The 27780-nt window shown below is 61.5% G+C and overlaps 1 protein-coding gene across 7 annotated transcripts in view; it reads right to left on the reverse strand.

Annotated features, from left to right (window-relative positions):
• Positions 1 to 2702: 2702 nt before the first annotated feature.
• SHANK3 (SH3 and multiple ankyrin repeat domains 3) overlaps positions 2703 to 27780 on the reverse strand; it is a 350787-nt gene continuing 325709 nt past the window's right edge. For 2 of the 7 annotated variants that reach the window (XM_074828192.1, XM_074828191.1), the window contains one exon: positions 2703 to 9592. In XM_074828192.1, the coding sequence (XP_074684293.1) occupies positions 9049 to 9592 (544 nt within the window). In that variant the 3' untranslated portion in view covers positions 2703 to 9048. Of the gene's footprint in view, positions 9593 to 22802; positions 22838 to 26976; positions 27742 to 27780 lie in introns of those variants that run through there. The other 5 variants (XM_074828196.1, XM_074828195.1, XM_074828198.1 and 2 more) reach the window with 5 other exon arrangements.

A 27780-nucleotide genomic window follows, 5' to 3' on the forward strand; every position in this document is an offset into this window, starting at 1 on the left:
AGCCATTGTGGCACAGCCCCCCCGCCCCTGTCCCCTCTTGCAGCCTGTTTCTGCGTGGGTGCAGTGCCCCGAGGTTTAGGGGTGCAGCTTCCCGACTCGGGGGAGTCACGGCACACAGTGGCCGGGCGCCGGAGGGACGGCCACGGGGACTTGGGGTGCGGGCACGCTGCGGCTGGGCTGGCAGCAAGGCCGTGGGGGACACAGGGCTGATGTGGCAGGTGGGACGTGGTGGCAGCCGCCCCTGACACCCCCCCCCACCACGGAGCTGCCGCTGCAGGAGATGAGTGTGGCCGTTCTCAGCCCTGTCGCGTCGGCCAGGTGACGGGTGAGTAACGGTCACTTTGGTGGCCACGGAGTCTCGCCGGGTACCGGACGTGCACCGGGCGCAGCGGCCGGTCCTTAGGCAACGTTTGCATCTAATTAAGCGTGTTCCAGTCAGTGCTAATAATGCTGCCAAACCCAGACCCCGGCTGAGCAGGGCGAGCGTGTGCCAGCGGAGGGGTCACGGTCCTGGGGAAAACTGAGGGGGGTCACTGGGGTGCTCATAATTGCCTCCTGTGCTGGAGAGGCCGCCCGGGGCGGGCTGCTCGGCTGGGGTCCCCCAGGACCCCGCACGTCTCTCCTGCCCTCCCCCCTCCCCTCCTTCTCCCTTGGCCGCTGTTTTCCCCCCAAGGCAGCCGCCATGTCCAGGTTCGCTGGCAAACAAACGTGGCCTCGTGCACGTCCCCCCCCCTCGGCTCTTGGCACTTGGGGACCCTGGTGCCGTGTGGCTGGGACCTGGGAGCTGCTGTAAACCTTTGCCCTTGCTCTGGCTGCGGCTGGTGGCACCGCGCCCCGGCCTGGGCAGAGGCACTGCTCGGCACCGGCAGCTCTGCCAGGGCCCGGTGAGGCTACGGCCGGGCAGACGTGTCGGTCTGGCACAGGCAGACCCCGGCACCGGAGGCTGGTGGGAGCTGGGACCATCCCCAAACGCGGCTGCTGCCCCCGGGCCAGCGATGGGCAGCTCTGCGGGGTCCTGGCTCGTCCCACTCACAGCTCACCCGAGGAGCTGCAAGAAATGAGCTTCAACATGAGCGTCAACAAGGCTGAGTGCCAGGTCCTGCACTTGGGCCACAACAACCCCCTGCATGGCTACAGGCTTGGGGAGGTGTGGCTGGAGCTGTCTGGAAGAGAAGGGTCTGGGGGTTCTCATTGACCAGCAGCTGAACAGGAGCCAGCAGTGTGCCCAGGTGGCCAAGAAAGCCAACGGCATCCTGGCTTGTATCAGCACTGGTGTGACCAGCAGAAGCAGGGAGGTGATAGTCCCCCTGTGCTCTGCACTGGTGAGGCCACACCTGGAGTGTTGTGTCCAGTTTTGGGCACCTCAATACGAGAGAGATCTCGAGGGGCTGGAGCGAGTGCAGAGGAGGGCAACGAGCTGGGGAAGGGCCTGGAGAATAAATCCTGTGAGGAGAGATTGAAGGAGCTGGGACTGTTCAGTGTGAGGAGGAGAAGGTGAGGGGAGACCTCATCACTCTCTACAGCTCCCTGAAAGGACGTTGTAGAGAGGTTGGTGCTGGTCTCTTCTCCCAGGGAATTAGTGACAGAACAAGAGGGAACGGCTTTAAACTGCAACAGGGGAGGTTCAGACTGGACATGAGGGAAAAATGTTTCCCAGCAAGAGTGGTCAGAGAGTGGAATAGGCTGCCCAGGGAGGGGGTGGAGTCCCCATCCCTGGGTGTGTTTAAGGGCCGTTTGGATGAGCTGTTGGGGGATGTGGGGTAGGGGAGAACTTTGTAGAGTGGGACTGATGGTTGGACTCAATGATCCCGAGGGGCTTTTCCAACCTGAATGATTCTGGGATTCTGTGAAATGGGGTCGGGGAGGTGGCAGGAACGCGAGTCCTCAAGGACACGAGGTGCTGTGGGGCCTGTGGCGGTGTCACCACTCCCGGCATGGCCCCAGCCCCGCAGTGGCACAGCTCGGGGCCACCTGTCTGCCTGGGTAAGTCCCTCAGCAGCCTCGGGGGTGGTGAGTGCCCCCAGCCCCTCAGCAGCCCACCCATCCTGGGAATGGGGTGCCCTGGCCATGGCTTGGCCGGGCACAGCGAGGGCTTGGCGCTGGGGAGGGATGGGACGGAGGTGTAAGGGTGGGGTGGCCGCAGTCCCCGGGAGTGGTGGGACCCCATGAACAGGATGGACCTTGCCCTGTCTGTCCCACCCCGGTCCCATGAGGGGAGCCCAGACACCAAACGTGGGGCTGTGCGAGGGACGGGCCAGCACAGGAGGGGACATTGGTCACGCAGGTCACCCGAGGGTGCCCGCGGCACCAAGCCAGCGCCAGGGCCATCCCCTCCTGAAATCCCAGCTCCTGGGCAGTGGCCCTGGGAAGCTGCCACCCCCCCCAGCCAGGGAGCCCTAGGGTGTGGGGGGGTGATGGTGCAGGCCTGTGCCCCCCCACCCTGCCCAGACCAGCAGCCCTGGGGAGCAGCGAGTGGCCCCTGCTGCCCCACCCTGAGTGCAGCGGGACGTCGCCCCTGCCCAGGCCCACTCCCCCCTCGCTGTCCCTGCTGCTGGCTCGGCCCGGAGCAGCACAGGAGCCCTGGCGGGCAGGAAGGCAGGCAGGCTGCCCATGGCTGCCCACGGCATCCCCCGTGGAGGGGCACGGAGGGGCCCCGCATGGTCTGGGGGCTGCTGGAGCTGAGAGACACCACAGAACAAAGCAGAGCTTTCTTATAAATTTATTACATAATAATAATAATAATTAATAATAATAATAATATAATATAAGAAACATAGATCTCTGTGGGGTATGTGTATCACAACGTCAAGGGCGGGAGGCGAATGGCCACACCTCCATGACTCTGGAGAAGAAGAAATCTCCTCCGAAAATCCATACAAAATAAGGGTGAAGTCAAACTGACCCTGTAAAATTAAAAACAGAACAAAAACCCACAGGTGAGTCCGTCTGGGTAAGAACCAAGAGTGTGGATGTTGGAGCCGCGTGCGTGCGTGTGTGGTGGCACGCGCGGGGCGAGGGCGGGAGCCGGTATATGCACATGCAGTGGGTGTGAGCGCGCGCCCGGGGGCGAGCGGGGGTGTCTCCGCGGGTGACACATGCATGCGGCAGTGAGGGCTGCCCACGGGCGACAGAAAGAAAACCGCGCCGCGCTCCGTCCCACTTGGGAAATGGTCTCGGCTGGCGAAGCTCTTCACCCCCAGGAACAAAGCGCTTTGGGTTTTGTTTTCTCTTTTTTTTTTTTTACAGTCAGAATTACAGACAGGAGCTGATGGACAACAGGGAATTGATGACGTTAAGTCTGGACAAAGGAAAAATACCAACAACTTTTAAAAAAAAACCCCCTTCAAAGCAAGGAAAAAAAAAAAAAGTGTATCCCTTTTTACAGAAGATAACCCAAGTCATTGAGAAGCCATGAGAATCACAGTAACCGCCGCGCGCGGCCGAGGGGTGCGGCGCTCGCTGCCGGCCGCGCCGCAGGCTCGTGGGGTCGGTTCCTCGCCCGCTACCGCTCTGCCTTCTCCTGGATGGCTTTTCAAAATGAAATGTCTCACTGGGTCTGGAGATGTTGGGAGCGGAGATGCCAATGCAGCCAGAATAGATATAGAGTCAGGAAAGCGCTATCTACACCTGGGGAAAATCCTCTTTGCTTCAGCTGAGAAAATAAAAGTAAAGTAGCAGCAGCTGCGTTAGCAGGGGGGGGTTTACAGTTCTGCCGGGGGGGTGGGAACGGCCATGGGACAAGACCTTGGCCCTCGGCTGTCGGGCAACCCGGGGTCCCCGGCCACCGGGGCGAGTGGCCTGGCCCTGGCAGTGTGCGGGACACGGGGCCGGTGGTGCCGCGGGGCTCGGGCCGTGCAGCCGCCCGGCAGCGCGGGCTCGGGGGGTGCAGACGGGCGGGGGGGGGTGGGGTGGGGTGTGGGCTGCCCGCGGCGTGGGGGGAATGAGCAGCTCAGCTGAGGGGCCTCGGCACGGAGCCACCCGAAGCGAACCGTGTCCGCCCGGTGACCCCGGTGCCGTCCCCAGAGCACCGGGCCCACGCTCGTCCGGCTCTGCCACGCGCCCATGGCGGGCGTGGAGGGTGGGGGACAGGAGAGGGCGATGAGGAGGATGAGGAGGATGAGGAGGATGAAGCGGTCGCTGCTGGCGTGGGGGAGCAGGTTTGCGGCAGCCCTGGGCAGCCCCTGGGGAGGGAGGGGGGCGGCGGCGCGGCGGCGTGGCGGGAAGTCGCCTTCTTTGGTGTTAGGCCTGACTGGGATGAGCCGTGGTGTCCCGCAGCGGGATCACGCAGTGTTTGCCAACACAGGTACGGCTGCAGCTGCTTGCTGGAGGAAGCTGGGATGCACGGCGGGGCGGCACGGCCGCCGGCTCTGCTGGGGCAGAGCGGTGCATCCACCATTTCCAGCCCTCGCAAGGAAGGAGTGGGGCAAGGGCGGGAATCGGGGAGCGGGAGGAGGAGGAGGGCTCCTCAGAAATGGCAAGAAGGCGTCCAGCTTTCCTGGTCCCAGACCGAACTTTCTGCAGACAAGTTGCGCTCTGCAGACTTCTGGCCTCTCGCAGCAAGAGGCGGGTGCAGGCGGGTCTCTCGGTCGCCCCAGAAACAGCTGCGGAAGGGGCAGAGACCCCGGGTTCACGCCGGGTGAACCCGCCGAGCTGCCTGCACTCAGGCCAACACACCTCACAGTCCCGCCAGCAGCGCTCGCCGGCTGCCCCGAGGGGCCCGCGCCGGGCTGGGAGCCGGGGTCGCGCCGAGGGGGCAACGCTCGGCAGAGCTGCCCGATGCCCTGTGGGGAGCCGGGGCACTCTGCCGGCCGCGGGCCGTGCCGGGGCACGAGGGCCACCGGGGTCTCCGGGGGCTGCCGGGGTCGCCGATACCTGCGGGGAGGCGGGGAAGGAGCCAGCGGCACGATGGGAATGAAGAGGCGAAAGGGATGAGCGGGGCCGGGCGGGCAGGGACAGGGCGTGCGGAGGGGCTGCTGGGTGCTGGCAGCGCCAAGCGGGGCCGGGGGGGCCGCGCAGCCAGGGCCGAGCTGTCAGCGGTGCAGAGGCTCGGCCGAGCCCCGGCGGGGACGCGCGGGGATGGTGGGGCTCGGCCAACATGCGGCAGCAGGGGCCGAAGCCAGCCAGCGGGCACATCCACATCGGCTCAGAGCGGCCTCGTCAAAGGAGCAAACAGCCCAGGGAATTCCCAGGAAACCCTGATCTCTCAGGTTTGGGGAAGAGGCTGCGCGACACCGAGCCGGGGACGTGCCCAGGCCTCTGCGCGCAGCAGAGCCTCCTCGGGGGGCTGCGCCGTGGTGGGCCCGGTGTGCCCGCAGGGATGCAGAGGGGCTGGATGCTCGCTGACAGCCCGGGACGTGCCGGTGCTGCTAGAGAGGCAGCATCAGCATGGAAAGACAAGCTCCGGTTGCGGGGGACAAGCTCTGGGTGCGGGGGACAAGCTCCGGGCAGGGGGGACAAGCTCCAGGCGCGGGGGACAAGCGGCAGGTTTGGCTGGCGGCGGGTGTCTGCGGACAGCAGCGGGGGTGCGGGCACGGCGCAGCATGCGGGGGGCAGCCAGAGCCGGGGGGGAACGGAGGGAGCGAGCACGGGGCTGGGGGACGCGAGAGCAGCGGCGGTGGCGGTGGCCATGCTGGCAGGCGAGGTGCGACCGCGTCGTGGCACGGGACGTCTGCGGAGCAGGACCGTCCCTGCCCGTGCAGGACCGGGCCAGCGAGCCCTGGCGACCGGAGGGTGCCAAGTGAGGCCAGCGTGGGTGGAGGAGGGTGAGGGGGGGAGCCGGGGTGCAGGGCCTCTGCGCAAGCTGCTGCACATGCTGCGGCCGCGGGCCAGGCATGCGGGGGCTGGCGGCGAGGATTTGGGGGGGGAAGGTGCCGGGAAGGCGGGAGGGGGAAGGCGGGAGGTGCGCAGGGGGGGTGTGAAGGTGCCGGGAGGGTGCCCAGGGGGGTGAATGGGGGGGCTGGGTATGCGGCAGCAGGGGGGTGACGGGCCGGGCTGCGGCTGCGGGGGACAAGGTGGAAGGGGCAGGAGCTGGTCTGCGGCTCCAGGTCCAGCGCCGGCGCGGAGGTGCCGGGCCGGGGGCGCCTGAGGGGTGCGGTGGCACACCCCGGGGGGGCAGGCGGTGGGTTCCGGCAGACGCAATGGCTGCTATCGCAATTCGGACGCCTCTCGGCTCGCCGGGGCGCGAGGCCCGGGGGTACCCCGGGGTACGGACCGCGGGCTGTTCGCTCGCGGGTCCAGCTTGAAGCCCCTCTCGCCGTCCCCGGGCGCCTGCCCCAGCTGGGAGCAGCGGGATGGCGGCCGGGGAGGGGGGGAGGCCGCGGACCCCCAGGGCCCGGCGGCTTCCAGAGAGCTCGGGATGGAGCTGCTCGGGCACATGCCCAGGAAGAGCTCAGGGAAAAGAGACGGCGCTGCAGCGCGTCAGGATCCGTCCCGGGGAGGGCCTGGTGTGCCAGCACGGGTCAGGATCCCTCCCGGGGAGGTCCTGGTGTACTGGCACAGGTCAGGATCCATCACCAGGGAGGTCCTGGTGTGCCGGCACGGGTCAGGATCCCTCCTGGGGAGGCCCTGGTGTGCCAGCACGGGTCAGGATTCCTCCCGGGGAGGTCCTGGTGTGCCAGCACGGGTTAGGATCCCTCCCAGGGAGGTCCTGGTGTACTGGCACAGGTCAGGATCCATCACCAGGGAGGTCCTGGTGTGCCGGCACAGGTCAGGATCCGTCCCAGGGAGGCCCTGGTGCACCAGCACGGGTCAGGATCCCTCCTGGGGAGGCCCTGGTGTGCTGGCACGGGTCAGGATCTGTCCTGGGGAGGGCCTGGTGCACAGGAGCGGCTGCCGCCCCCAACCCGGGCCTGGGCCTTTTCCCTGGCTGAAGGTTGTAAAGGTTCGGAGATGTGTGAGGGTCAGAAGGAACCTCCTTGTCCTTCCCTCTAGCACCAGAAGAGTTTAATGCCTTCGTGGGGGACTCAGCTTTTTGGGAACACCGGTCACCGAGCCATCCCCTCCCGAGCTGGCCGAGCCCCGGCCACCCTGAGCCAGGGCAGGGCAAGGCTGGGGGACGGTGCGGCAAGGAGGGGGCACGCAGGGCGCCGGGCAGCTCGCCGGGGAACGAGGAGGCCACCTCCTCCAGCGCCGGGGCTGGCCTGGGTCGCTCCGCGTCCCCCGAAGCTGCTGGGCAAGAGAGTGGCTCCTGCCCAGCCCTGCTGCCCTGGTGCTGCCCGGACCTGCACGCCGTCCCCCCGCTCCGGAGGAGCAGCCCCAGCGGGACCCTCACGGCTGAGCCGGGGCGTGACGCGGCGATTGCTCCCCGGGAGCGGGGCCCCGATGCCGCGGGGCTGCGCCCACCCGAGGTGCGGGGGGCTGCGGGATGGTGGAAGCGCCAGCTCCGTGCGTCTCTGCCTGGCGGGGGCGGGGGGGTGGAAGACTCGGTGTGTCCCAAAAACCCAAGTTTTGTTTTGTGTTTCTAAATCTTTAAAATCCAGAGTGTCTGAAAGGAGCTGTTGGGGTTTTTTTGTGGTTTTTTTTTAAAAAGACTTTAACATTCATTCAGTCAGTCGCTAAAAACTCCCATGAGCCATGGGCGTCCCAGGGGAGGGGTGCAGGCACCGCCTCGCCAGCATCTCAACGAGTCTAGAGATATATAGATTTAGTAAAATTATAACAAAATCAGGTGGCTATAGCTATAGATATAGATATATAGATATTTGTTCTCTCTTTTCAAATATATAGCTGATTAAAAAGATGCAAAATAAGGATGACTAGGACGGAGTGGGAATCCTGTAGTTCAATATCATCTCTTGTAGATCATCAGCTGCTCTCTATATAAATGCACGGAGATTAAATATTATCCATCAACGTGTCCCCCTTGGAAACAAGACCCCAAACCAAGAGGAAATAAAACATCTCCCTCCCTCCCCTCCCCCCAGTAGAACGTTGGCAAAGCATTTTCTGCTGGATTCCCCACCAGCCTCCCTCCGACATCCCCAAACATGCTTCTATCCATGCGGTTTCAGTCCCTCTCTCACCGGGGCAACCGAGGGCGACAGGCAGAGCACAGCTCAGAGTCCAGGGCTAGTCTCTCTCTCTCTCTCTCTCTCTCTCTCTCTCTCCTCTCTCTCGCGGGAATCGCTCTTCTGGCTCGCAGGGCAAGGCTGGCGGCTCCCCGGGGCGGCTCTGCGCAGGAGGGAGCGGGTCCAGGCTCACTGCGGGCATCTGCCCCGCCGCCGCGCTGGCGCTGCCCGTCCACGGAGACCTTTGTGCGCTGGGGCCCTTTCCCTCCGAGCGCCGGCTTGGCCGCCTGCCTCCGGCCCCAGCGGGGCCAGGGCCACCACTGCGGCCCCGGTGCCTCCTGCCTGCTCTTCCCGCGGCGTGCTGAGCGCCAGCACCGGCCCTGCCTGCCTCCTGCACCAGCCCCTGCCCTGCCGCGCTCCCGCCGCACCGGCTTGGAGCATCTCGGGGGCTCCAGGCCCCGACTGACCTGCCCGGGACGCGGCCGGCGGCGAGCGCTGTGCCCGCTGGCCTCCCCGCCGCGTGCCAACCGGCGTCTCCCTGCCTGTCACGCCCCGGCAGCGTGGCCGGCGCTCGGCCTGCAGCAGAAGCCCTCTCCCTAGCTGGGGCTCGGCTCCTCACTGCACCGCTGGCCCTGCCCCGCTCCCCACCCCAACCAGGTGTTGCCCTTCGGCCACAGGGAGCCCTGGGCTCAGCAGCAGCACGTGGTGCCTCGGCCCCTCCGGCCACCAGCGACGCCCCCGGGCAAGAGCACATCAAGCGATATACAGGCCAGACTCTCTGGGAGGAACAGAAACGACGATGTATTTCATGCAACATTCCTTGTCCCGAAGGCGTCGCGGGGCTGGCGGGGCTGAGCGGGGGGGTCTGCGTGTGCGTGGCACGCCGGGGCGGTGGGGGAGCGGGCGGGAGCCTCTCGGCTCCGCGCCCTTCAGTGCAGTGCTCAGAATAGAAAGAGAATCAAAGTGGGTTTTATTAGTCTAGTAGAAACTCCCCCCCCCCCCCCGTGGTGGCTCTGGAAGAGGCCAGCGCTGCCTGGGACGGTCAGCTGTCTACCAGCTGCTTGAGTGCCCGCTCAATGTTCATCCGGTGCCCGACCCGGGTCACCCCCAACTCCACAAAGTCCTCCTTGGTGAGGGCAGGCAGGTGCGTGCCCTCTATTTCATGGTCCTCAAACTTGTCTCGGTGCTCCACCAAATTGATGCTTTCCAGCCAGTCCCCGACGTCGTACTTGTTCCACAGGTGGAGGGGTTTCTGCATGAAGGGCCGAGGCGGGTGGAGGGTGTGCAGGGGTGGCCCTGGCGAGGGGGATGGGGACGGGGAGCGGCTCCGGGCGCTCACGCTCCTCACCACAAAGCGCACCTCCTTGGGCTCGTGTGGGATGGAGAGGCTGGAAGATTTGAGGATGGTGGGAGGGGTCAGACCGTAGGGCCGGACGGTGCTGAGGGGCTCTGTCCGATCCAGAGCCGGCTTCACGGGGCTGGGGGTACGTCGGGTTACAGGGTAGCGACTGCCAGGTCGGACTGTGTAGGTGGTCCCGGAGCTCCGCTGGGAAATGGTGCTGAGTTCTCCTAAACTACTGAAAAGTCTGCAGAAAGAACGGTACAGCGAGAGAGAGGAGAGAGAGCAGAGGGCAGGGGTAAGGCGGAGGTCCCCAGACACAGGAGCACACACACAATATACACGGGGGGTGCTGCTGGAGGGCTGGGCTGGCCTGAGATGGGGGGGGGGGGGACTCTGCAGCGCTCGGGGGACACGGCTCGGAGCCCTTCGGCCAAGACTCTCTCACAAGCCCTGCCAGGGCTGCTCGGGGGAGGTAGAAGAGGTTCGAGTAAGTACCTCCAGTATCTTGGGTTCGTGGCCAAACCTGCCCTGACTCCACAGCTCTGAACCCCTCGAGACCTGCCCCGGGCGGGGGAGATGCGGCCCCGCAGCCCGCCGGGTGCACACAAAGACTTGCTGCGGCCCAAGACCCTGCACCTCGCCCTGCCCCGGCCGCTGGGCAGGACCCTGCGGCAGAGCTGCACCGCAGCCCACCGGCCCCACCTCCCACCAGGGACCCCCCGGCTCGGCACGCTCTCGGGCCCCACCATGGACCCGGGGCAAATCAACGCTCCCAAGCGCATCGGCCAGTTCCTTCCCGGGACAAGAGGGACCTTGTGGCACCTCCCCAGAGTGCGGCGTGGGGACGGCAGGACCAGCACGTCCCCACAGGGAGGGAGCCAGCGGGGTCTGACCCTCACCCGATGGTGGGCAGCTCCTTCACCAGGGCTGCGGCAGCCCGGAGGCGTCCGCACTGGTTGTCCCCTTGCACCGTGCTGTGTCCGCCTCCCCGGCCTGCACCCCATGTCACGGTGGTGGCGGGGGCAGGCCGTGGAGCCGGGCAGGGGACAAACCGGGCTGCGAGCACACCTGCCTTCTGCCTTCTGCCCTCGCCTCTTGCCCTCAGTGCCCCCCCAGCACGAACAAGCGCTATGGGTATGCGCAAAGAAACGGATCTAAAACCTGACAGGGCAAGGTGACGGAGGATGAGTCCTTGGAGTGCAATGAGCTGAGTGCGGGCCTCAGCCTGGGGGGCTGGGGAAGGCATGCTGCTGGGCCCAGCCCCGAGCACACCCTGCCTTGGAACGGGCACCCGCTGCCGGCTGCGGCTGGGGACGCGACTCTGACCGGGAGGGACCTGGGACCCCCGTGCACTCTCTGTCCCGGTAGCGAAAGCGAACGCAGCACCCTGAGCCTGCCCCAGGGCTTTGGGCACGGCTCCGCGGAGGCTGGCGGGGTCTCAGCTCCCAGGAGGGCTCTCAGCAGAGGCCCAGGTCCCGTGGCAGAAACGCTGCAGCCCTGACGGAGCAGGGAGGAAGGGTCGTGGCTCCGGGGCCGAGAGGCACGGCAGGACCACGGCTGCACTGGCTATCTCTGCTCAACGGTCCTCGGCCACTCATTTGGGCCAAGCAAGGCCGGTTTGCTTCTCCTCCAAACTAACCCATAAAATGCAACAGAACAGCAGCTCCCTGGCTCCTGGACATGACGTCGCTTAACCAACGAGCAGCCCTCTGGGCCGTCTGCACGGTGCCCCGTGGGCAGCCCCCCGCTGCTCTCCCGCCGCCCTCCAAGCTCTGCCCTCCCCTCTCAGGCCCTTCCTGGAACAGACGGACACTCTGGAAACCTGTTGCTGACGACGGGAGTCCAAGGGCTACAGTTAATGGTGTACACCCACTGCCAAAGCGCACGCCACACACGAGCCGCACTTCTGGGAGGTTAGTAAGCACTAATGATTTCTTAGAGATGGCTCCGAGAAGATGAGCGGAACGTGAATATGAAGGTCTGTCCATAGTCTGCGGGCTCAGGCACATTTCGTCTTATTCTTATTTTCCTGCCACCTTGGCACAGAAAGCAAGACGGCTATAAAGAAGCGTGACGATGAATCACATTTGGGAAGCTCCATCAATGCAGAAGAGGAAGAGCTGAACGACCTTGAGGGCAGCAGTACAAGAAACAGAATGAAAAGTGACAGTACAGAATACAGCGTCCTACTCAGAGGGCTGGCAAGGGATCTCTGCTCTAACGGAAAGAAAGTTCTGGGTCTACTGTGAGACCCCGGGGGGGCTGCCTGGGAGGTGCCAACGCGGCGCGGCCGCGGGAAGGCAGAAGGAACCTGCAGGATCTGAGGGGTGCAGTTCTCAAAGACACACGGACGCATCCGTGTCGCCGTAGGAGATACCGCTACGCTCTCATCTGAAATTCCAGGCACGGTTCTGGCCACTCATGTTCAAGAAAGGTAAAGGCCATCGGGAACGGCTGCGGAGACAGCAGCCCGTGTGCCAAAGGCTTCTGTAACTGGCCCAAGGGGGGACAGAGGGGGACGGTGCTGTCACTCTGTGAATGGAGAAGACTTGAGGGTACCGAGCCCTGCGGTAGCCCTGTGCGAGCCCAGCTCCTCACTGAGGGGGTGGAGGATGCCCCGTGGCCGTCCGGCAGCGGAGGGGCAGGTCCCACAGAGACCCCCACCGTGCGCAGGCCATGCTGCGAGGCCTCCCCGGCTCTCGGCACCATTTCGTCTTCGTTTGGTGGCTTACAGCGCCTGGAAAGGTGGCCATGCCCGCTCGGGGGACGGGGCCACTGGAACCACGCGCGAGGAACCCGCCGCGTGCCCCAGCTCCCACGGCTGGCCAGCAGATGTAAGCTGCAGGTCTGTTCTCTGCAGAGCTGGGCGTGACGCGCTGCTGGCACCATGCCATTGGCTCTGCACACCCCCAGCGCCGCTCGCTGCCTCTGGGAGCTGATTTCATTGGGGGCTGTCAGCCCAATTAGTCGGTCACAGCCACTTCATCCTGCTCTGAAGCCAGGCAAGATTTTCGGGATGTGATCACTCACAAGTGGCACCTCAGCACAATACCCCTTCCAAGGACTTGCACATTGTGCGCAGCGACAGTATCTGCCTCGAGGGTTTTTCCTGGGTCACTGCTCTTCTCCGCTGCAGATTCACGTCGGCGTATCCCGTGTCCTGCCCCGGGGGACAGCGGCAGAGGTGTGGACCAGCCGCCTTTAGCCAAACCAAGGCCAAGTGCTGCCACGTTTCAGGACGCTGCTGTCAAGGACTTCAGCTCTGTCAGGATTCATGAACACTACGGCATTGTCCACGTCTCCTTTAGGCAACATCAAGTCAATGTTAGAGGGGAGCTTAATAAGAAAAATTAAATGCTTCCTTCACTTTCCCCTTCTGCTCAGAAGTCCAGCAGCCCGGAGATGGAGGGGTTGCCAGTTGCCACAGGTCTCTCTGTGTGAGTCGGAACGTGGCAGCTGCACTCCCCGGGGTCGGGCTGTGCCTCCACGCTTGTCTTCTCCAAACAGGTTGTGACAGCTCTCAACCCCTGTCCTGCGGAGCTCGGCGGTGGCAGTCTGGCAGCACCAGCAGCAGCAGCAGATTGATTGCCCAGGCTGCTTCTTCAGCGTAGCCAGATAAACTAGTTTTTGGAGATGCGGCTCTGTTCGCTCACCACAGCACAGATGTGGGAGTGACCGGGATCAGCGGAGAGGGAGAACAGGTCTCATGGGAAGCAGTTGCACAAGCAAAGAAACACCAGCTTGATGAAAAAGGAAGTTCTACCCAAAGAAAGAGGGATTATGCGTTTGTAGGACAGCTAATTAAGCCTTCTGGGAATACTTTTACTGAAAGTATTGAAAAGCAGATTTGTTGAATGAGTCACTAATGCATGAGGATTCTTCCTTTGAACTCTGTATCTCGGTCCAGATTTCAACAGCATTAACGCACTTCTAACCTCTCCAAAGAGAGATGCTTCACTTTTGCTCAGCAAGTCTTTCGTGTTGCTGCTCTTGGCTTCAGGGTGTTTTCGTACTGGACTCCAAAAGCCTCTCCCCTGCTTTCGTTGGAACTGCACGAAGGACTCTCCTGCTGTGCTGAACCACCTCCGCTCCTGATGGGAGACCCGAGACCGCTCTCGTGATCCTCCACTGGTGCTGGGTGCAGCCGAAGGCTCCGCCGCAGAGCTGGGCGCGATCTGTGGCCGTGGCCAGGCTGCGCTTTAGGCCGGGCTTGGAGACTAATCCTCTCTCTCTGCACGAAATGCAGGTGGATGCTCTGTGGCTTCCTGCCTAGAGCGATGCATGCGCAGATGTCATGACACCTCTACAGCTCCCGTTTGGAAAGGGTTTTGTCTTCCAGAACTGTCTCATGAGAACTGTCCCTGAAAAGGGAGGACAAAGGGGAGGGGTGCAGAAAGGAAAGAAAGTCTCTCTGGATGGCCCCCAAAACAAAAATCAGAAGCACTCGTGCTACGTGTCACCATGGAAATAACACAACCGCCAAACGGGACATAAACTCACTGGCACGAGCTGGGCGCTCTCGCACGCCCACAGGCTCCGCTCGGGTGAGTTTGCTTTGGGGGGGGCTGGTGACGGGGTACGGGCCTGTTTTGGAAGGTGGAAGGGAACGCGCTTCTCCACAGAGCCCCGAGGAAGCCTCCCCTGACCAGAAACGAAGCCCCAGGACGAGAGGCAGCCCCCAGCCACCCGCCCTGCCAGCGCACGGCCCCAGCGGCAGAGCGAGCTGCCCCACGGGGGACTGATGAGCTCCTCTCGGGGACCATTTGCCAACCCACTGCTCTTCCCTAACTGCTGAATTTCAGCAAGAAATTTGTTCCTGGCTCTCAGCAAAAGAATCCAAAGAGAGCTTATCCCCATAAAGAAAGCCCGCAGGGAAAAGGGTGCCCAACAGTGTGCGAGGCTTAGCTGAAGAACTACTGAGAACAAGGTTTTTCACCAGAGGCGACCTAATTTCCTCCTGTCAGTTTTTCTTAGGACTCTACTAGTGCAGCCAGCACTTTCATTAGGGAAGATAAATCTGGCATTTCTGAGCTCTCCTCTTTCACAGCAGAAAAACAAAGGGATGCTGCGAGGGAACACCTGAAAACTGCTACAAACAAGTGGGGTTAATGGTACCCAAGGTACTGTCCCTCCTGGTGCAGTAACTCCAGCAGCACCCGGAGGGCTGACGATGCTGAAGCAGCACTGGAAGAATTCATCTTCAGACCAACACAAGAACGAGCAAACCAGGAGAGAACGGTTAAATCCTGTAACTCTAAGGGCTGCTGCACTTCTGTATGGAGTCTCCCGAGCAGGAATAAATGCAGAAGCTACAGGCAGCACTTGTGCGTGAAGTCCTACAGATCAGGCAGCTTGGTCCACGTTGGACTTACGATGCACAGACAGACTCTGAGCACGTGCAACTGGTCTCCTGTTTCCCAAAAGAGATTTCACAGGGTCAGAGACTTTACGAAGGGGCCCAGCAACCGCACTGTGCGTGAGCCACAAAGCCGATGTGTTCCGAAAGCGAGCGACGCGCTGCGCACACGCAGTATAAGCAGCTCGTACCTCTGCGCGTGGAACAGCCCCGCTGCCGTGTGCCACCTGCCCGGGAATCCCCGATAAACTTCCCAAATCCTCAGATTCTGCCCGGATGGAAAGGGACGCACTGTGGGGAGGACTCGGAAGTCGGGCACCTCTATACTCCTCTTCTGAGAGGGGTGGCTCCTTCGGGCCAGACTGTGGGTTTTTTTCCCTCCAGGAAGGTGCCAAAAGAGATCGAGTGGATGACCCGTTACCTTGGTGTTTGGGCAAAGAGTCCGCACAGCACCGGGCAGGAAAACCTTCCAGAACCCCGCAGCGTGGTGGCTCAGGGGAGCCACGAGGCGCTCGGGCCACAGGAGGCTGAGGGGTATCTGCAGGGGTTCACCTTGCGCTGGCTCTGCAGCCAAGCGGCTGCACCTCGCCCGTGCCGGGGCTCAGCTCCCTCGGAAGAAGCTCAGCATCCAGAAGGCAATCCCTCTTCTTTTCCTTCCACAGCCCATCGCGTTGTTATGGCAACCAACATGCTTAGTTAGGTCTAAGCCTAGTATTTGGCAAGTGGCAGCCCACTCTTGGTGCCTGTCTTGGCTTGCAGCCGCTGTCCAGGTGCTCAGCGAAGCGGTTGCCGTAACACGGCAGGAACTCCTGCCTTCAAGGAGGGCCCAGGGCAGGGCGGGCTGGCCCCTCTCACATCAATCCCTGTGAAGGTGATGGAGCAAATCATCCGGGAAACCATTTTCCAACACACTGAGGACAAGAGAGTGATGAGGAGTAGACAGGATGGCTTTACAAAGGGGAAAGCATGTCTGAGCAACATGGCGGCTGCCTACGACCAGGTGACGAGGTTGGTGGGGGAAGGACGAGCGATGGATTTCAAGAGGTCCTCACTGACAAACTGGTGGAGTACGGCCAGGCCAAGCGGAAGGTGGGGCTGGCTGGGAACTGCCCCAACTGCCAGGTCTAAGGGTGTGATGGCCGGCTGGAGGCTCCTGACCTGTGGTGCACCCCGCTGGGGCTGTCCTGGGGCCAAGACCTCCTGATGGTGTCATTAAATACCCGGGGCAGAGGGTCTCCTCAGCAAGGGGAGGAGACACGTTTTGTGCAGATGACACAGAACGGAGGAGTGGCTGATACACCCCGTGGGTGTGCTGCCCCTCAGAGCGTCCCCCGCTGACGGGAGGAGCGGGCCAAGAGCAGCCTCACGGAATTCAACAGAGGGAAATGCGACGTCATGCACCTGAGAAGGGGGGGAATGACCTCACCCACCAGGTCACACCAGGGGCTGAGCCACTGCACGTCAGCTTTCCAGAGAAGGACCTGGGGGTGCTGGCAGACACCGAGCTCAACACGAGCCGGCAACGTGTCCCCGCAGCAGAAAAAGGCTGTTGGTGTCCTGGGCTGCATCAGGACTGGTGCTGCCAGCAGGTCGAGGGAGGTGATCTCCCTGCCTGGCACTGGTGGAGCACACCTGGAGTACTGGGCCCAGTACAAGAGAGACACGGGTTTACTGGAGTGAGAGTCCAGTGAAGGGTCACAAAGATGAGGAAGGTATTGGGCACAGAAGAGACTGAGAGAGCTGGGACTGTTCAGCCTGGAGAAGGTTCAAGGGCACCTACCAGTGACCTGATGGGGGGAATAAAGAAGATGGAGCCAGACTCTTCTTGGAGGTGCCTGTGACAGGGCAAGAGGCAACGGGCGCAGACTGAAACACAGGAAATCCCACCTCAACATGGGAAATCCCTCACTCACTGTGAGGGCAACCAAGCACTGGCACAGGTTGCCCACAGCGGTGGTGGAGGGTGGGGATCCTTGGAGATATTAAAAGCCCAACGTAACAATCTCCTGGGCAGGCTGCTCTAGGTGGCCCTGCCAGAGTAGGGGGAAGACCAAACGATCCCCAGAGATCCTCTCCCACCTCAACTCTTCTGTGAGACGGTGGAGGACCTGCGCAGACCTGCCATCAGCCGACAGCCAACGCCCCGAGGAGAAAGCAACGACGTGCCGGAGCCCATTCCTCCAGGTCACTCCTCCACCAGGGTTTAGGCGGGGAGGGCTTGAGATGACGGACCTTCCCATGGACCTTCCTCCAGACCTTCCTGCCAGCACCCGCAACCTCCTCTGGTGCACACGCAGCAAGCAAACAGCAACGTGCTCCTGCAGCACCACCAGCGCCCAACCTGCCCTGCCAGCCCCCACCATTTCAGCACCGGCTCTCGCTCCCCACTGCCTGTGGGGCCCTGGAATCACCCGGGATGCTGTCGCCCCCACTTCACAGGGCCTGTGCTCTCTGGCCTGCAGAGCCGGCGGCTGCCCTCGGCTGCCCATCTCTTTACACTTCTTAGCACTGAACTTTCTCTGCTCTCATGTGGGTCACTCATTTAGCTTGGCTAGTTTCCCTCTAGCTCTTCACTGTCCTCTCTAAGCTTGACGTCCCCCAAAACTTCATATTTTCTGCAAATCATGACTTCTCATTCATCACAGTGGTTTCCATACAATAAATCCCAGAATCCTTCAGGTTGGAAAAGCCCCTCGGGATCATCGAGTCCAACCCTCAGCCCAACTCCACAAAGTTCTCCCCTACACCACATCCCCCAACATCTCATCCAAACGACCCTTAAGCACACCCAGGGATGTTATCTATTAAATGAAATGTGTTATCTATTAAATGAAATGGGACCCCACTACAAAATACCTGCTATTAACCTTTTCCCACAATGAAACCTGACAAGCTACTTCTACTCTTCATTTCTGGTATCTTTTTCTCTGTAAAACATGTCCAGACTGAAGTCTTACTTCTGGCTCTGGAAGAATTCCTCAATATTAGTAATCCCTCTCCCACCCCTCCGATGCCCAGCTCCTGAACCGCTGTCTGGAACAGGGACCAACGCCTTCGCTCCCGCGCGAGGGGCAGCGGCAGGAGGACACACGCTCGCCCGCCCAGGAGGGGCCTTCCCGAGCAGCACCGAGCGTGGAACCCACACGGCTCCCTCAGCCAAGTGTCTCCAGCGTCCCAGCACGCTGCGTTCAGCTCAAGTCTCACCGTGACATCTGACCACTGAGGAGACAACAAACCCCCCCCTGATCCTCTGCCTGGCGAGTGAAGTGCAAAGGGGCCCGAACCGTCTCATGCACGGCTGGAGGTGCTCAGCCCCTGATGAGGGCAGATGTGCAGGCAGCACACCAAGTCCCCAGGTGAGAGCAACCTGCCGGCTGGTGAAGCAGAAGCTACTCAGGGCAGTGAAAGAGTCTAGAGAGGACAAACCTCCCTGCCTGAGGCACGTGTACTGCTGACACCCCTCTGCACCGGGCACCAGGCAGAGCCAGGGTCTCCCGCATCCGTGTCACACCATGGTACAGTGCAAAGCTTTTCTTTTTGCAGAAAAAGCAGGGGAGAGATTTAAGTTTCTACACCTAGGAAGTGACCTCCTTCTAGATTTCCTTGGTCTGCTTGGGATTTGACTTCCTTCTGCTTATTGCCAGAGCAGGCGAGGGAGGAAGTCCTACAGGTAGCACAGGTTGAGCATCTTCCTTGACACGGGGGGTGACAAAGAGATGAGGAAGCTGATGCCCACAGCTTAAGAGCAGCTGAACACGTCACAACCGGTGGTGTGGATCAGGTCAGCTCTGCTGCTATTCGATGGTCAGCGAGGGACCCCCATTTAACAACGCAAGTTTTTAATAAACCCTAATGCCAGATCCTGTAGGACCAGCAAAGTTTGCGGGTCACAGGACGGCAGGACAGTGGCCAGCAGCTCCACGGGCACAGGCACTGCAGGTGGGAGAATGCTCGACAGTACAGCTGCAGACAAGTGCTTTTAAAAACCGCAGGAACAGATGAAGTCGCTCAGGCCCTGACTTCTGACGTGCCACAGCACGGGGCGGTGACTCCTGAACTGGGCTGGGCCGAGCTGCGCTGCCCCTGCAAGTCTGCCACGGACAGAAGAGGAGCCAAGAACTTGTGACTTTCCCAAGAGCTGACATGGGGAAGGGGTTTTGTGTGGGGGGAGGACAAGACAGGGAACCCCGGCTGGTGCCTGGGTAAGGATGAAGCTGCTGCTCTGAGGCTTTGGGGTTTGTTGCAGTGCAAGGTGCAACCCAAGACAGAACTGAACTGGTGCGATGCTGGAAGGACGATACTCAACATTCACCTACGGACTGGACGCTGGCCCGGGCCCATCTACGACTGCAGTGCCTTTCTTAGGGAGAGCTCCCATCTGCCTGCCATGGGCAGGTGAGAGCAAACCGCACTTTTGTTGGGTTTGTTTATTTTTTGGCTCTCCCAAACTGTATATAAGATGTTATCCCAATAAAATACAGAGGCTGGATTTGGGAAATAGCCAGCCAGCCACAGAAACACTGGAGGTATATTCCCTTTTGTGGCCTCTCAACGTAATGCCTCCTTCCTGTTTCAAAACTGCCTTTTTTGTCCTCTCCCACTCCATCATTCCCCTCTCCTCTCTGATCACACGTCTGCAGCCAGCACAGCAGTCATTCTTGCTGCTCACTGCTGGAGCATCTTCCCCCGACCTCCAAAGACTAACTGACCTTCCCAGCTCGCCGCACTGTCCTACAAACTGGAGCAGGACCCGTCTTCGGGGTCAGACCAGCCTGTCCCATGGTCTCCTGAGCTCCCGGCTCTGTCACAGGTGCCCAACGGCCTCTGCGCGCAGCAGCCTCTGTGTAGAAGATGAAGGGATGGTGACAGGCACCGGCAGTGGCAGGGCTGTGGCACTTGAGTTTACCGGGCCCCTGGTAGCACCTAAAGGCTCAGCAGTGAGGTCCTTGTCCAAGAAGTGCCCAGAAAAGGACTGGGGACTACTCCTACTTCTTGTTCCTTGCTGGTCTCAGAGGAGCTGGGGGAGGGCACATTTGTGTTTGTTTTTCGGTTCCCAGTTCCCAGCGCTGAGTTCTGAGAGCCCCGACGGCGCAGCCCTTCTCCCACCATCCCCGACGACGCGCCGGGTGGGTCCCGAGGCTCTGGCAGGGCAGAGGCACCGCGGCTGCCGGACACAGAGGGTTCACTTGAGCCGTTTCACTGCTTTCCTTCAGACCCAGCTCGCCTTGGGAATCTCACTGACCACTAAAACCTGAGCCTGGGTTATGGGCTCGGCTTTCCACCCGGTGCCTGCGCTGGGCTGGGTGTGGGGCGAGCACCCCCGCAGCGTGGCTCGTGCCGGCAGCGCTGCCTGAGCCCCAGAGCCTGCGCCCCGCCCCGTGCCGAGGAGAGCAGGTCTGAAGCTTTACATTTGAGGTGACAAATTTTGTTGCAGGGGAAAATGACCACGGTCTGCAGTGGATGCCTGACCCTTTGCGCAGCTAATGAGAGGGGAAGCTGGCCCATCAGTGTTTTAACTGTGATGACACGAAAGGTTAATCTACAGGGTCAGCTAATTACATACACACGGCTAACCCCGTGCCTCCAGCCAGCCGCCAGCACTCCTGCAGCTGAACTGGTAGAGCCTCAGAGCTATTGTAGGACTGAGCCTCCTCGCTTGTGAAGCCTAAAAATGCCCTGTGTTTACAGCACCCCTCTGTCCCTTCCAAGGAACTCAATGCAAAAACCTGTGCTAAGAAAATGTTAAAGGTGCTCAGTTAAGCGGGCACCAGCATGGACTGCACACCCAGGTTTATCGCTGATCCTTTTGGACCAAGACAGCAGCTAACCCTAACCCTAACCCGAACTGCCCTAGCCCCAATCTTAACCCAAACTTTAACCCTAACCCTAATCTGAACCTAACCTCTTCAGGCACAACTGGGACTAATGCCACTCGTGCCGGGCGCCGGGCAGAGGCAGTGCCTGCTGTTCCCCTCTCCGCTCTCACACAGCCCACGGCAGCTCCCCGGGCACGGGCAGGGGCTGCGTGTTCATGGCTCATCGGGGCCCGCGGGGCTGGATGGGGCGGCCGCAGCTCGCGCTCGGGTTGGGCAGGGATGCTGGGCGCCGGCGAAACAATGTCCAAAGCTTTCACACAAACAGGGCTGTGCAACAGAGAGGAAACATCAGCTGACGACCACAGTCAGTCAGACGGTGCTGGACGGGAGCAGGCACTGCCATTGTCTGAAACGCCGGCTCAGCGGGACGGGGACGAGCCAGCTCCCGTTCAGCGTGACGAGCCATCGTCCCCCAGCGCTTTCTGAGCAGCTGCTGGGCTGGGGGCAGGAGACAGCCTGAGCAGGGCCTGTCCTGCGCCAGGCAGCACGTGGCTGAGGGCCGAGCCTGGCGCCTGTGGCGCTGACATGGGCCGCAGATCTCCCCTGGGTGCGACCCCGAACGCTCAGACTCTCTGTGACACCAGCAACAGGACTGAATGCATGAAGACATGGGCGATGCGATGACATGAGGACCCTCCCGCCGCCGGGCACACGCAAACGAAGCGGGATTTGCTGCGCAGAACCGAATCTCCCCGCCCGGCTCCAGCCAGAGCAGCGCTCCCTCTCCGGCCAGACCTGGGGGCTCTACAACCTCTTGCTCCAGCAGAAGGACCGGAGCGGGCCAGACGGCTTCTGAGTCTCTGCTGGAACCAGCCTGGGACTGGGGCAGAGCTGATCCCCGGGGAAGGAGCCGCACCGGCGGCGGTGCAGGGCGTCTGGCAAGAGGAGGCTCCTAGTGCTGCTGTTCTGCTCTCCCGGGACTGGCCCGGTCCAGCTGGGCACCGGGGAGGGGATGCAGACTTGGAAAATTCAGCGCTTGGCAGAAAATGACAAGTAAAATCAAACGTGAGACTGTCCAGAGCTCTGCGCGGGCTCTGGGGTTGCGTTCACACGTGGAAGCGACACAGATGGAGGTAGCTAGTTTCATACACGCTACAGGTAAAAAAACCCAGGACAGACAGACAAATAAACACAGAAGAAGCACAACCAAGACCACACAGCTGGCCATGCACGCTGGGGAAATTCGCCCAGTGGGCATCCAGACTGGGGGCACGTGCCACAGCTCAACCCCCCAGTGCCCACCCAGGCCCGGGGTCACCTCCGGGAGTGGGGGAGGGATCCTGCCAGGCAGCTCAAGGGACCCCGTGCCTGGTCCAGCCCGAACACAGCTCCTCAGCCATGGGCCTGCCGAGGGATTCCAGCAGCTCTGGTGGCAACTGGGACTTGCTGGGGCCACGGCCTCTGCCAGCAAGGACCCCTCCAGCAACAGTGTGGGAGAAGGGGGGTCGGTTCTCTGTACCCCAATTTCCCTACAGCTGTCTCAGGTGAACTCTTACCCACTGGCAAGTTTGTGCCACTGGTGACTGCCCTGGGGACACTGTATGTCACCCGCTGTGGGTCACTGGGCTGGATCTCCTGTGGCTCTGCCCCACTGGTCTCTTCCAGGCCCCCCCTCTCCCTGCTGGTCACTGATCCCCAGCCTGGGATGGCCGTGTGATCTCAGAGAGCCTGAGATGCTGCCGCCTCGGCCTCACGGGGCTTTAGAGCTCGAGAAGGTGACCTGGGGACACCCTGCGACTGGGAAGTCATGACCCTGTGGGGAGGGGGAAGCCTGGTGCATCGAACACACGGGGGGAGCTGCTGAGGCTCAGGGAGGAGATGGTGCCTCCTGGGGCAGCAGCTGGCTCAGCCCCACCGCTGCCGGGGTCCCTCCCCACCGCTGCCAGGGTACCCCCCCCCACCGCTGCCAAGGTCCCTCCCCTGCACTGGCTGGGTGTCCCTCGCGATGGGGGCCCAACGGTCTTGTCCGGGCCACGGGACGAATCCCACAGAAGCCCGAGGGAATTTCCTCAGTCGTCACCTCCGAGCAGCAGCACACGACAGCACAGCACAGGGACACGGACATGCTACCGGGGCACACCAGGGCGGGAGGGGGGACACTCACATGCCAGCACCAGCGCCGCTGCCCGCCCTCGGCCAGCTGGGAGAGCGGGGAGCGGGCCCCGGCACGGGCGCGGGGAGACGAGGTGAGTTTGCTATGGGATGAGAACATGCTCACTTACACAACTCGCCCACCCTCCGGAGGCCAGAGGCGGTTCTAGACAGAGCAGCGCGGACATGCAGATGGAGAGCAGGAAGAGAGGCAATGAGAGAGAATGTTAGCTCCGGTCCGGGGCGGCAACAAGACGGAGAAGAGCGAACGGACTTCATCACGCAGCCCGGGGCCGAGCGGCACCGTCTCGGCAGGGCCCGGGGGCTCCGGCGTGCGTGGCCCAGGAGCACCCAGGGATGGGGACGGGGACAGGGACAGGGCAGGCCCTGCAGCGCCGCGCGGGAAGGCTTCGGCCATCTGGGGTGGGTGGCCGAGCCCTGGGCAGCTCTGGGGAAGGGGCGAGACTGGGGGTGGCGAGGGGACCCGAGAAATGGCCAACACGGGGCTTCTGGGGCCAGGGGAGGTCGGGACGTTCCACACTGGCTGGGGTTACACCCGTGTGCTCACTACAGGGTACGGGACATTCATAACTGCATGAATTCAACAGCCAAAGCCTGAAGGATCCGACAGTGCTACTTGTAACAGCTGGAGGAGGAGGGGGGGAGACAGGGAAGGGACAGGACAGAGATTGGGGAAGGGCAGAAGAGGGAGGGGAAGGAAACAACATATGCATGAGAAAAAGTGCCCCACAGCAAGAACAAGAGCGGCAAATACAGTTCAACGCCTTTTCTGACTTCACCCAATAGCTGTGTTCAGTGTTTTGCTTTCATGACTGTGAGAACGGCTACAGCCAAAGGTCAGTGGAACAGGATTAGGCCCTTGCAGTGAGTGAGTGTTTCCCAGAGGGGATAATCACAGCTCCTCTGGCGCAGGACTACTTGAACCCCCTTGGGCTGAGCCAAAGGACCTGCCCTGGGCGTTTGCTCCCCAGTGAGCAGGCAGGACAAGTGGCATGTCCTCCAGGGGCAAGGGAGACCTTGCACCCGCTGCCTGGGTGCTGGGCTGCTCTCCTCAGCTTTCCAAACCTCGTTGTGTGCCAGGAATCCCCTCGGCTGTGGCTATCAGGAGGGAGTGAGGGGCCTCGTCCCACGTAGGTGACATGGCCACCTCCTCCTTGTCTCCCTGATCTCCAGGGCCCTCCCTATACCAGGGGCTTCCAGCAACGGTTTGTTTTGGCACAGCGGCTACAAACATCAAACGACCACTGCGTTCGGAGTTTTATCCCTTTTCTGCAGGTGAAGTTGTTGGGAATGGGGAGAAGTGGCCAGGAGCTGGGCAGTGAGCGCAGAGGCTCCAGGCAGGGCTTGCTTGGCCAAAGAGGGGCCGGCGGGTGGAAAGCACGGCCAGGTCACCCACAGCTGAAGGCTGAGCTGTTTCAGCAGAGGATCCAGCCCGGAGCTGCGCAGGGAGGTGTTCGGGCAGCCCCTGGCCTGGCCGGCTGAGGGACGCGTGGTTTTCCCCTGGGGAAGGGCCGGCACCTCCCGGGACCGTGTCCCAGCTGTGCCGCGGTGACCGACCTGCTACGCCGGAGGGGTGATGTGGAAGAGCAGGAGGACTCCTGCACGCGCTCTGACCGTTCGCCCTCTCACGCTTCTCCACACAACAGGGTCTCGGCCCTCAGCTATGGGTTTTCTTGGGCAATTTTGTGGATGGTGCTGTAGCTGGACTGTGAGTCCTTCAGCCATGAGCCTGCCTGTGCTCCCTCGTGGAACTGGGAGAACTGGGAGCAGACCCAGACACATTTACACCAGCGAGGTTCTGGCAGGGTCAGAGCATTATGGATGTAAGAGCTGCTTAGGCCTTAACTAAACGTTACATCTCTCGTTGCAGCAAGCTGCTTACGCCTTAAATAAACATTAGATCTCATTGCAGCAAGCCTGTTCTGTGCTCCTCTGATCTCTTCTTTGTAGGAAAAGGAAATTTAGGGCTGGTATCCACAGGAGACTTCCAGTCTCCTCGTGTGTTGCCCCTCGGACTCTCCAAGCCAATCTCTCCCCAGGCTCTCACTGGAGATTGCCTGCAGAGCTGCGCCAGGCAGCACACGGGTCCCTTGCCATGCGGCTGCTTTGCCTCCTGTTTGCTGACAAAAATCCTGAAATTTAAATGGGTCCCCTCGTACTTCTCCATACAAGAAGAAAAGCCCTTTTTCTGTGACTTCCCCCTCTAGTCTGCTAAAGCCCTGACAGGAGCAGCTCTTACAGCTCTTCTCCTGTGCTTGGGTGATAAACAACTGCACGGGGACCTTCCCAGAGCTCGACTCACAAGGAGTGAACTCTTCAGGCTTTCACGCTTCCCCCTTTCAGGCCGCTCTGGCACCGAGAGAGTCTTGGTGGGACCCAGAGCTCTTCTCCCCGAGGCCCCCCCAACCCCTCACTGCTCTTCCCAAAGTCTCGCTCCGGACAAGCATGAGGCAGAGTCACGGTTTGCTCTTCTACTCACTCATGGGATGAGCGGATGAGCTGTGATTAGTAGATGTTAGTGACCAGATGAGGTGAAGCCAGCGGTGCTTGCTGTGACACGGACGCATGCGGAGACTTGCTACCTACAATGCCCCTGTCTCCTTGTAGGCAACGCACGGCAACGTCAAAGCCAGACCCTCCCCGGGCACCAGCGGCAGGAAACGCTGAGCTGGTGTAGGACTGGGGTGTCACCTCGGGCCGAGGGGAGCGTTTCCCCATGGTGGGTGCTCTCTCCATCGCTACGCTGTCACAGCAGCCCCTCGGAACTCTTGCTTTTCCAAATACCCAACCTCCATCTGCTTCTCTCTCAACAGCCTGCGCTTTCCCACTCCCTTGCTGGCTTCAGAGCCGTGTCTAACGTGGAAAAGCTGGGCTCAGGAGCGCCCCATCCTCAGCCTGACGCCCTGCGGTGAACACTGGGAAAATGCCATGGCAACCCGAAGGGAAGGCAGAGCATCCTCCGGCCGCTGCTGCTTGGAGCTGGGTGAGCCCCCCGCAGCCCCCCCGGGAAGGGCAGCCCCGGGAGTGAAGGACGCATCGTTCAGCGTCTCTAAGTCCAGCTGCCACGGGGAAGTGGGATGGAGACCTGCTAAGCCTTCGTCACGGGGCTGCAGGTTTGCCTTCCTCTTCGGTGGCTGCGCCCGGCCTGTGAGGAAAGGTGGGGTGCTCGGGGGAGCGGGGGCCGTTCGCTGCAGGCAGAGCTGTGGGCAGGGCTGTGGGCAGGGCTGGGGGGATGTCCTGTGGGACGTGGCTGAAGGACACTGCCTTCGCCTGCCGAGGGGCTTCAGCCTCCACCCGCCACGGGCGGGGGCTGCTGCTGGGCCCCTGCCCAGACTGTGCCACCTCCCCTCCGGACCTCACTGCAGCACAAATAACTCCCCGAAATGGCCCAAACTCCCTCGAGGGGAGGCGCCGAGAAGCGCAGATCTCAGCTGGCCTCATCAATGCCAATCTCCAGCTTTTCATCAGCTCTCCACGGACAATCCCCTTGGCTGCGGAAAGCGAGCTCAGCTCCGCTTTGTGCCTGAGTTGAGACACCATGAAGAGACAAAAAGCCTACAAGGAAACAGGGGGTTGTATCTGCAGCGGCTGAAAGCTTGCACCAGAAATGTTACACCATTTAACTGAAACAGAATTAATTGATGAGTTTATATAGAAAGAGGTAGCTTTACCCTAGGAGCTAAATGCCTAAAGGGCTTATTTTTCTTCTCTCTCTCTTTCAGATCTGTAGAAATACAAAGCAGTTGTGGGTTTCCAGAACAGCACCTGAAAAACTCAGTTTTGCATCTAAAATTCTGCTCCACATGATACATTTGGCATGTTCGGCTGTTGCTTAAAGATAAACGAACAAGCAGACAAACAACCAACCAACCACCCTTTGCAAAGCACCCCCTAACCCAGGTTCTCGGCTGCGTTAGCTGGAGCCCTGGACCGTGCTGACACTTGTGATGCTTCTGCCTTGAGCCAAGAGGAGCTGAGGTTCAGCTTCCCGGGCCGGCGGCGCCGCGCCAGCCCCTCAGCGGAGGCGGGAGGTCGGGGTCTGAGCAGGACCATGCGCGGGGGGGGATGACACCAGCCTGCTGAGGCCGGTGGCCACGGCCAGTCACAGGACAAGGGACACTGAACACTGATGCCACCCCAACACAGGGCTTAACGTCGCCCATTTAACACGAGTCACCCTCAAGCGCCTGAGTTTGGGCTCTGGTGCTCATGCAGTTCTCCAGCCGGCATCTGCAGCGCTAGCTCTGACTCACTGGGTCGCTAATCACAAACGTACACCTCTCGTTAGTTGGCGTCAGCTTTATTGTGGTAATGGATGTCACACGATGAATCCATTGCAGCGTTGGGCAGCAGCTCTGGGCCACGGGGTCCTCGCGCTGCTCAGCGGAACGCCCGCTGGGCCTCTGCTGCGGCAGGAGCTCCGTCCGGGGCCGGCTGGTGCAGCTCAGAGACGCCAAGACGTCTGGTGGCTCTCCTGCAGCTCGGCTGAGCACAGGCTACAGCGTGTTGGGACACTGGATCTTCAAGGATCCCACTCACGTGAAACACGGAGGTCGCTGCTGCCGGCCTCGTGTCAGCCTTCGGAGACACGCTGTGCCACGGAACGGTCCGGGCAGCTCCCAGCAGAGCAGAGTCCATGTGTCCCCCGCTCAAGGCTCATCACTTGTTCCCACGGGACAGAGCAATGCCACTCTGCTGTCACTGCCACCGCCCGACCACGGCGTCTCAGCGGGGGTGGCATCTCGGCAAGCGGGCACGCTACTGCCCGGGGAGCGGAGCCTTCCTCCGACAGCAGGGGCACAGCAGAGCTTCCCTCGCACGCTCAGCCCGGGCCTGGGGAGGCTGCAATAAAGATCGTCTCTATCGATCACCTTAACTCTGACCTTATGTTCTCATTCTCAGTATTTCTTGGCCTCTTTCTCAGTCCCTCTTGTCAAATGTCCTCCTGCGGGAGACCGTCTTGGAAGGAGATACGGCCAGAGTTAGAGTTACGGAGGAAGTGGTTTGTCTTCTGCTCCCGGGGTCCCCAGCCAGGACCCTCACAGACCTCTGCAAGAGAAACGGACCAGGGCCTGCACTACAGCCGCC

This window comes from Strix aluco, chromosome 5, assembly GCF_031877795.1.
Source record: "Strix aluco isolate bStrAlu1 chromosome 5, bStrAlu1.hap1, whole genome shotgun sequence".
Classification (NCBI taxonomy): Eukaryota; Metazoa; Chordata; class Aves; order Strigiformes; family Strigidae; genus Strix; species Strix aluco.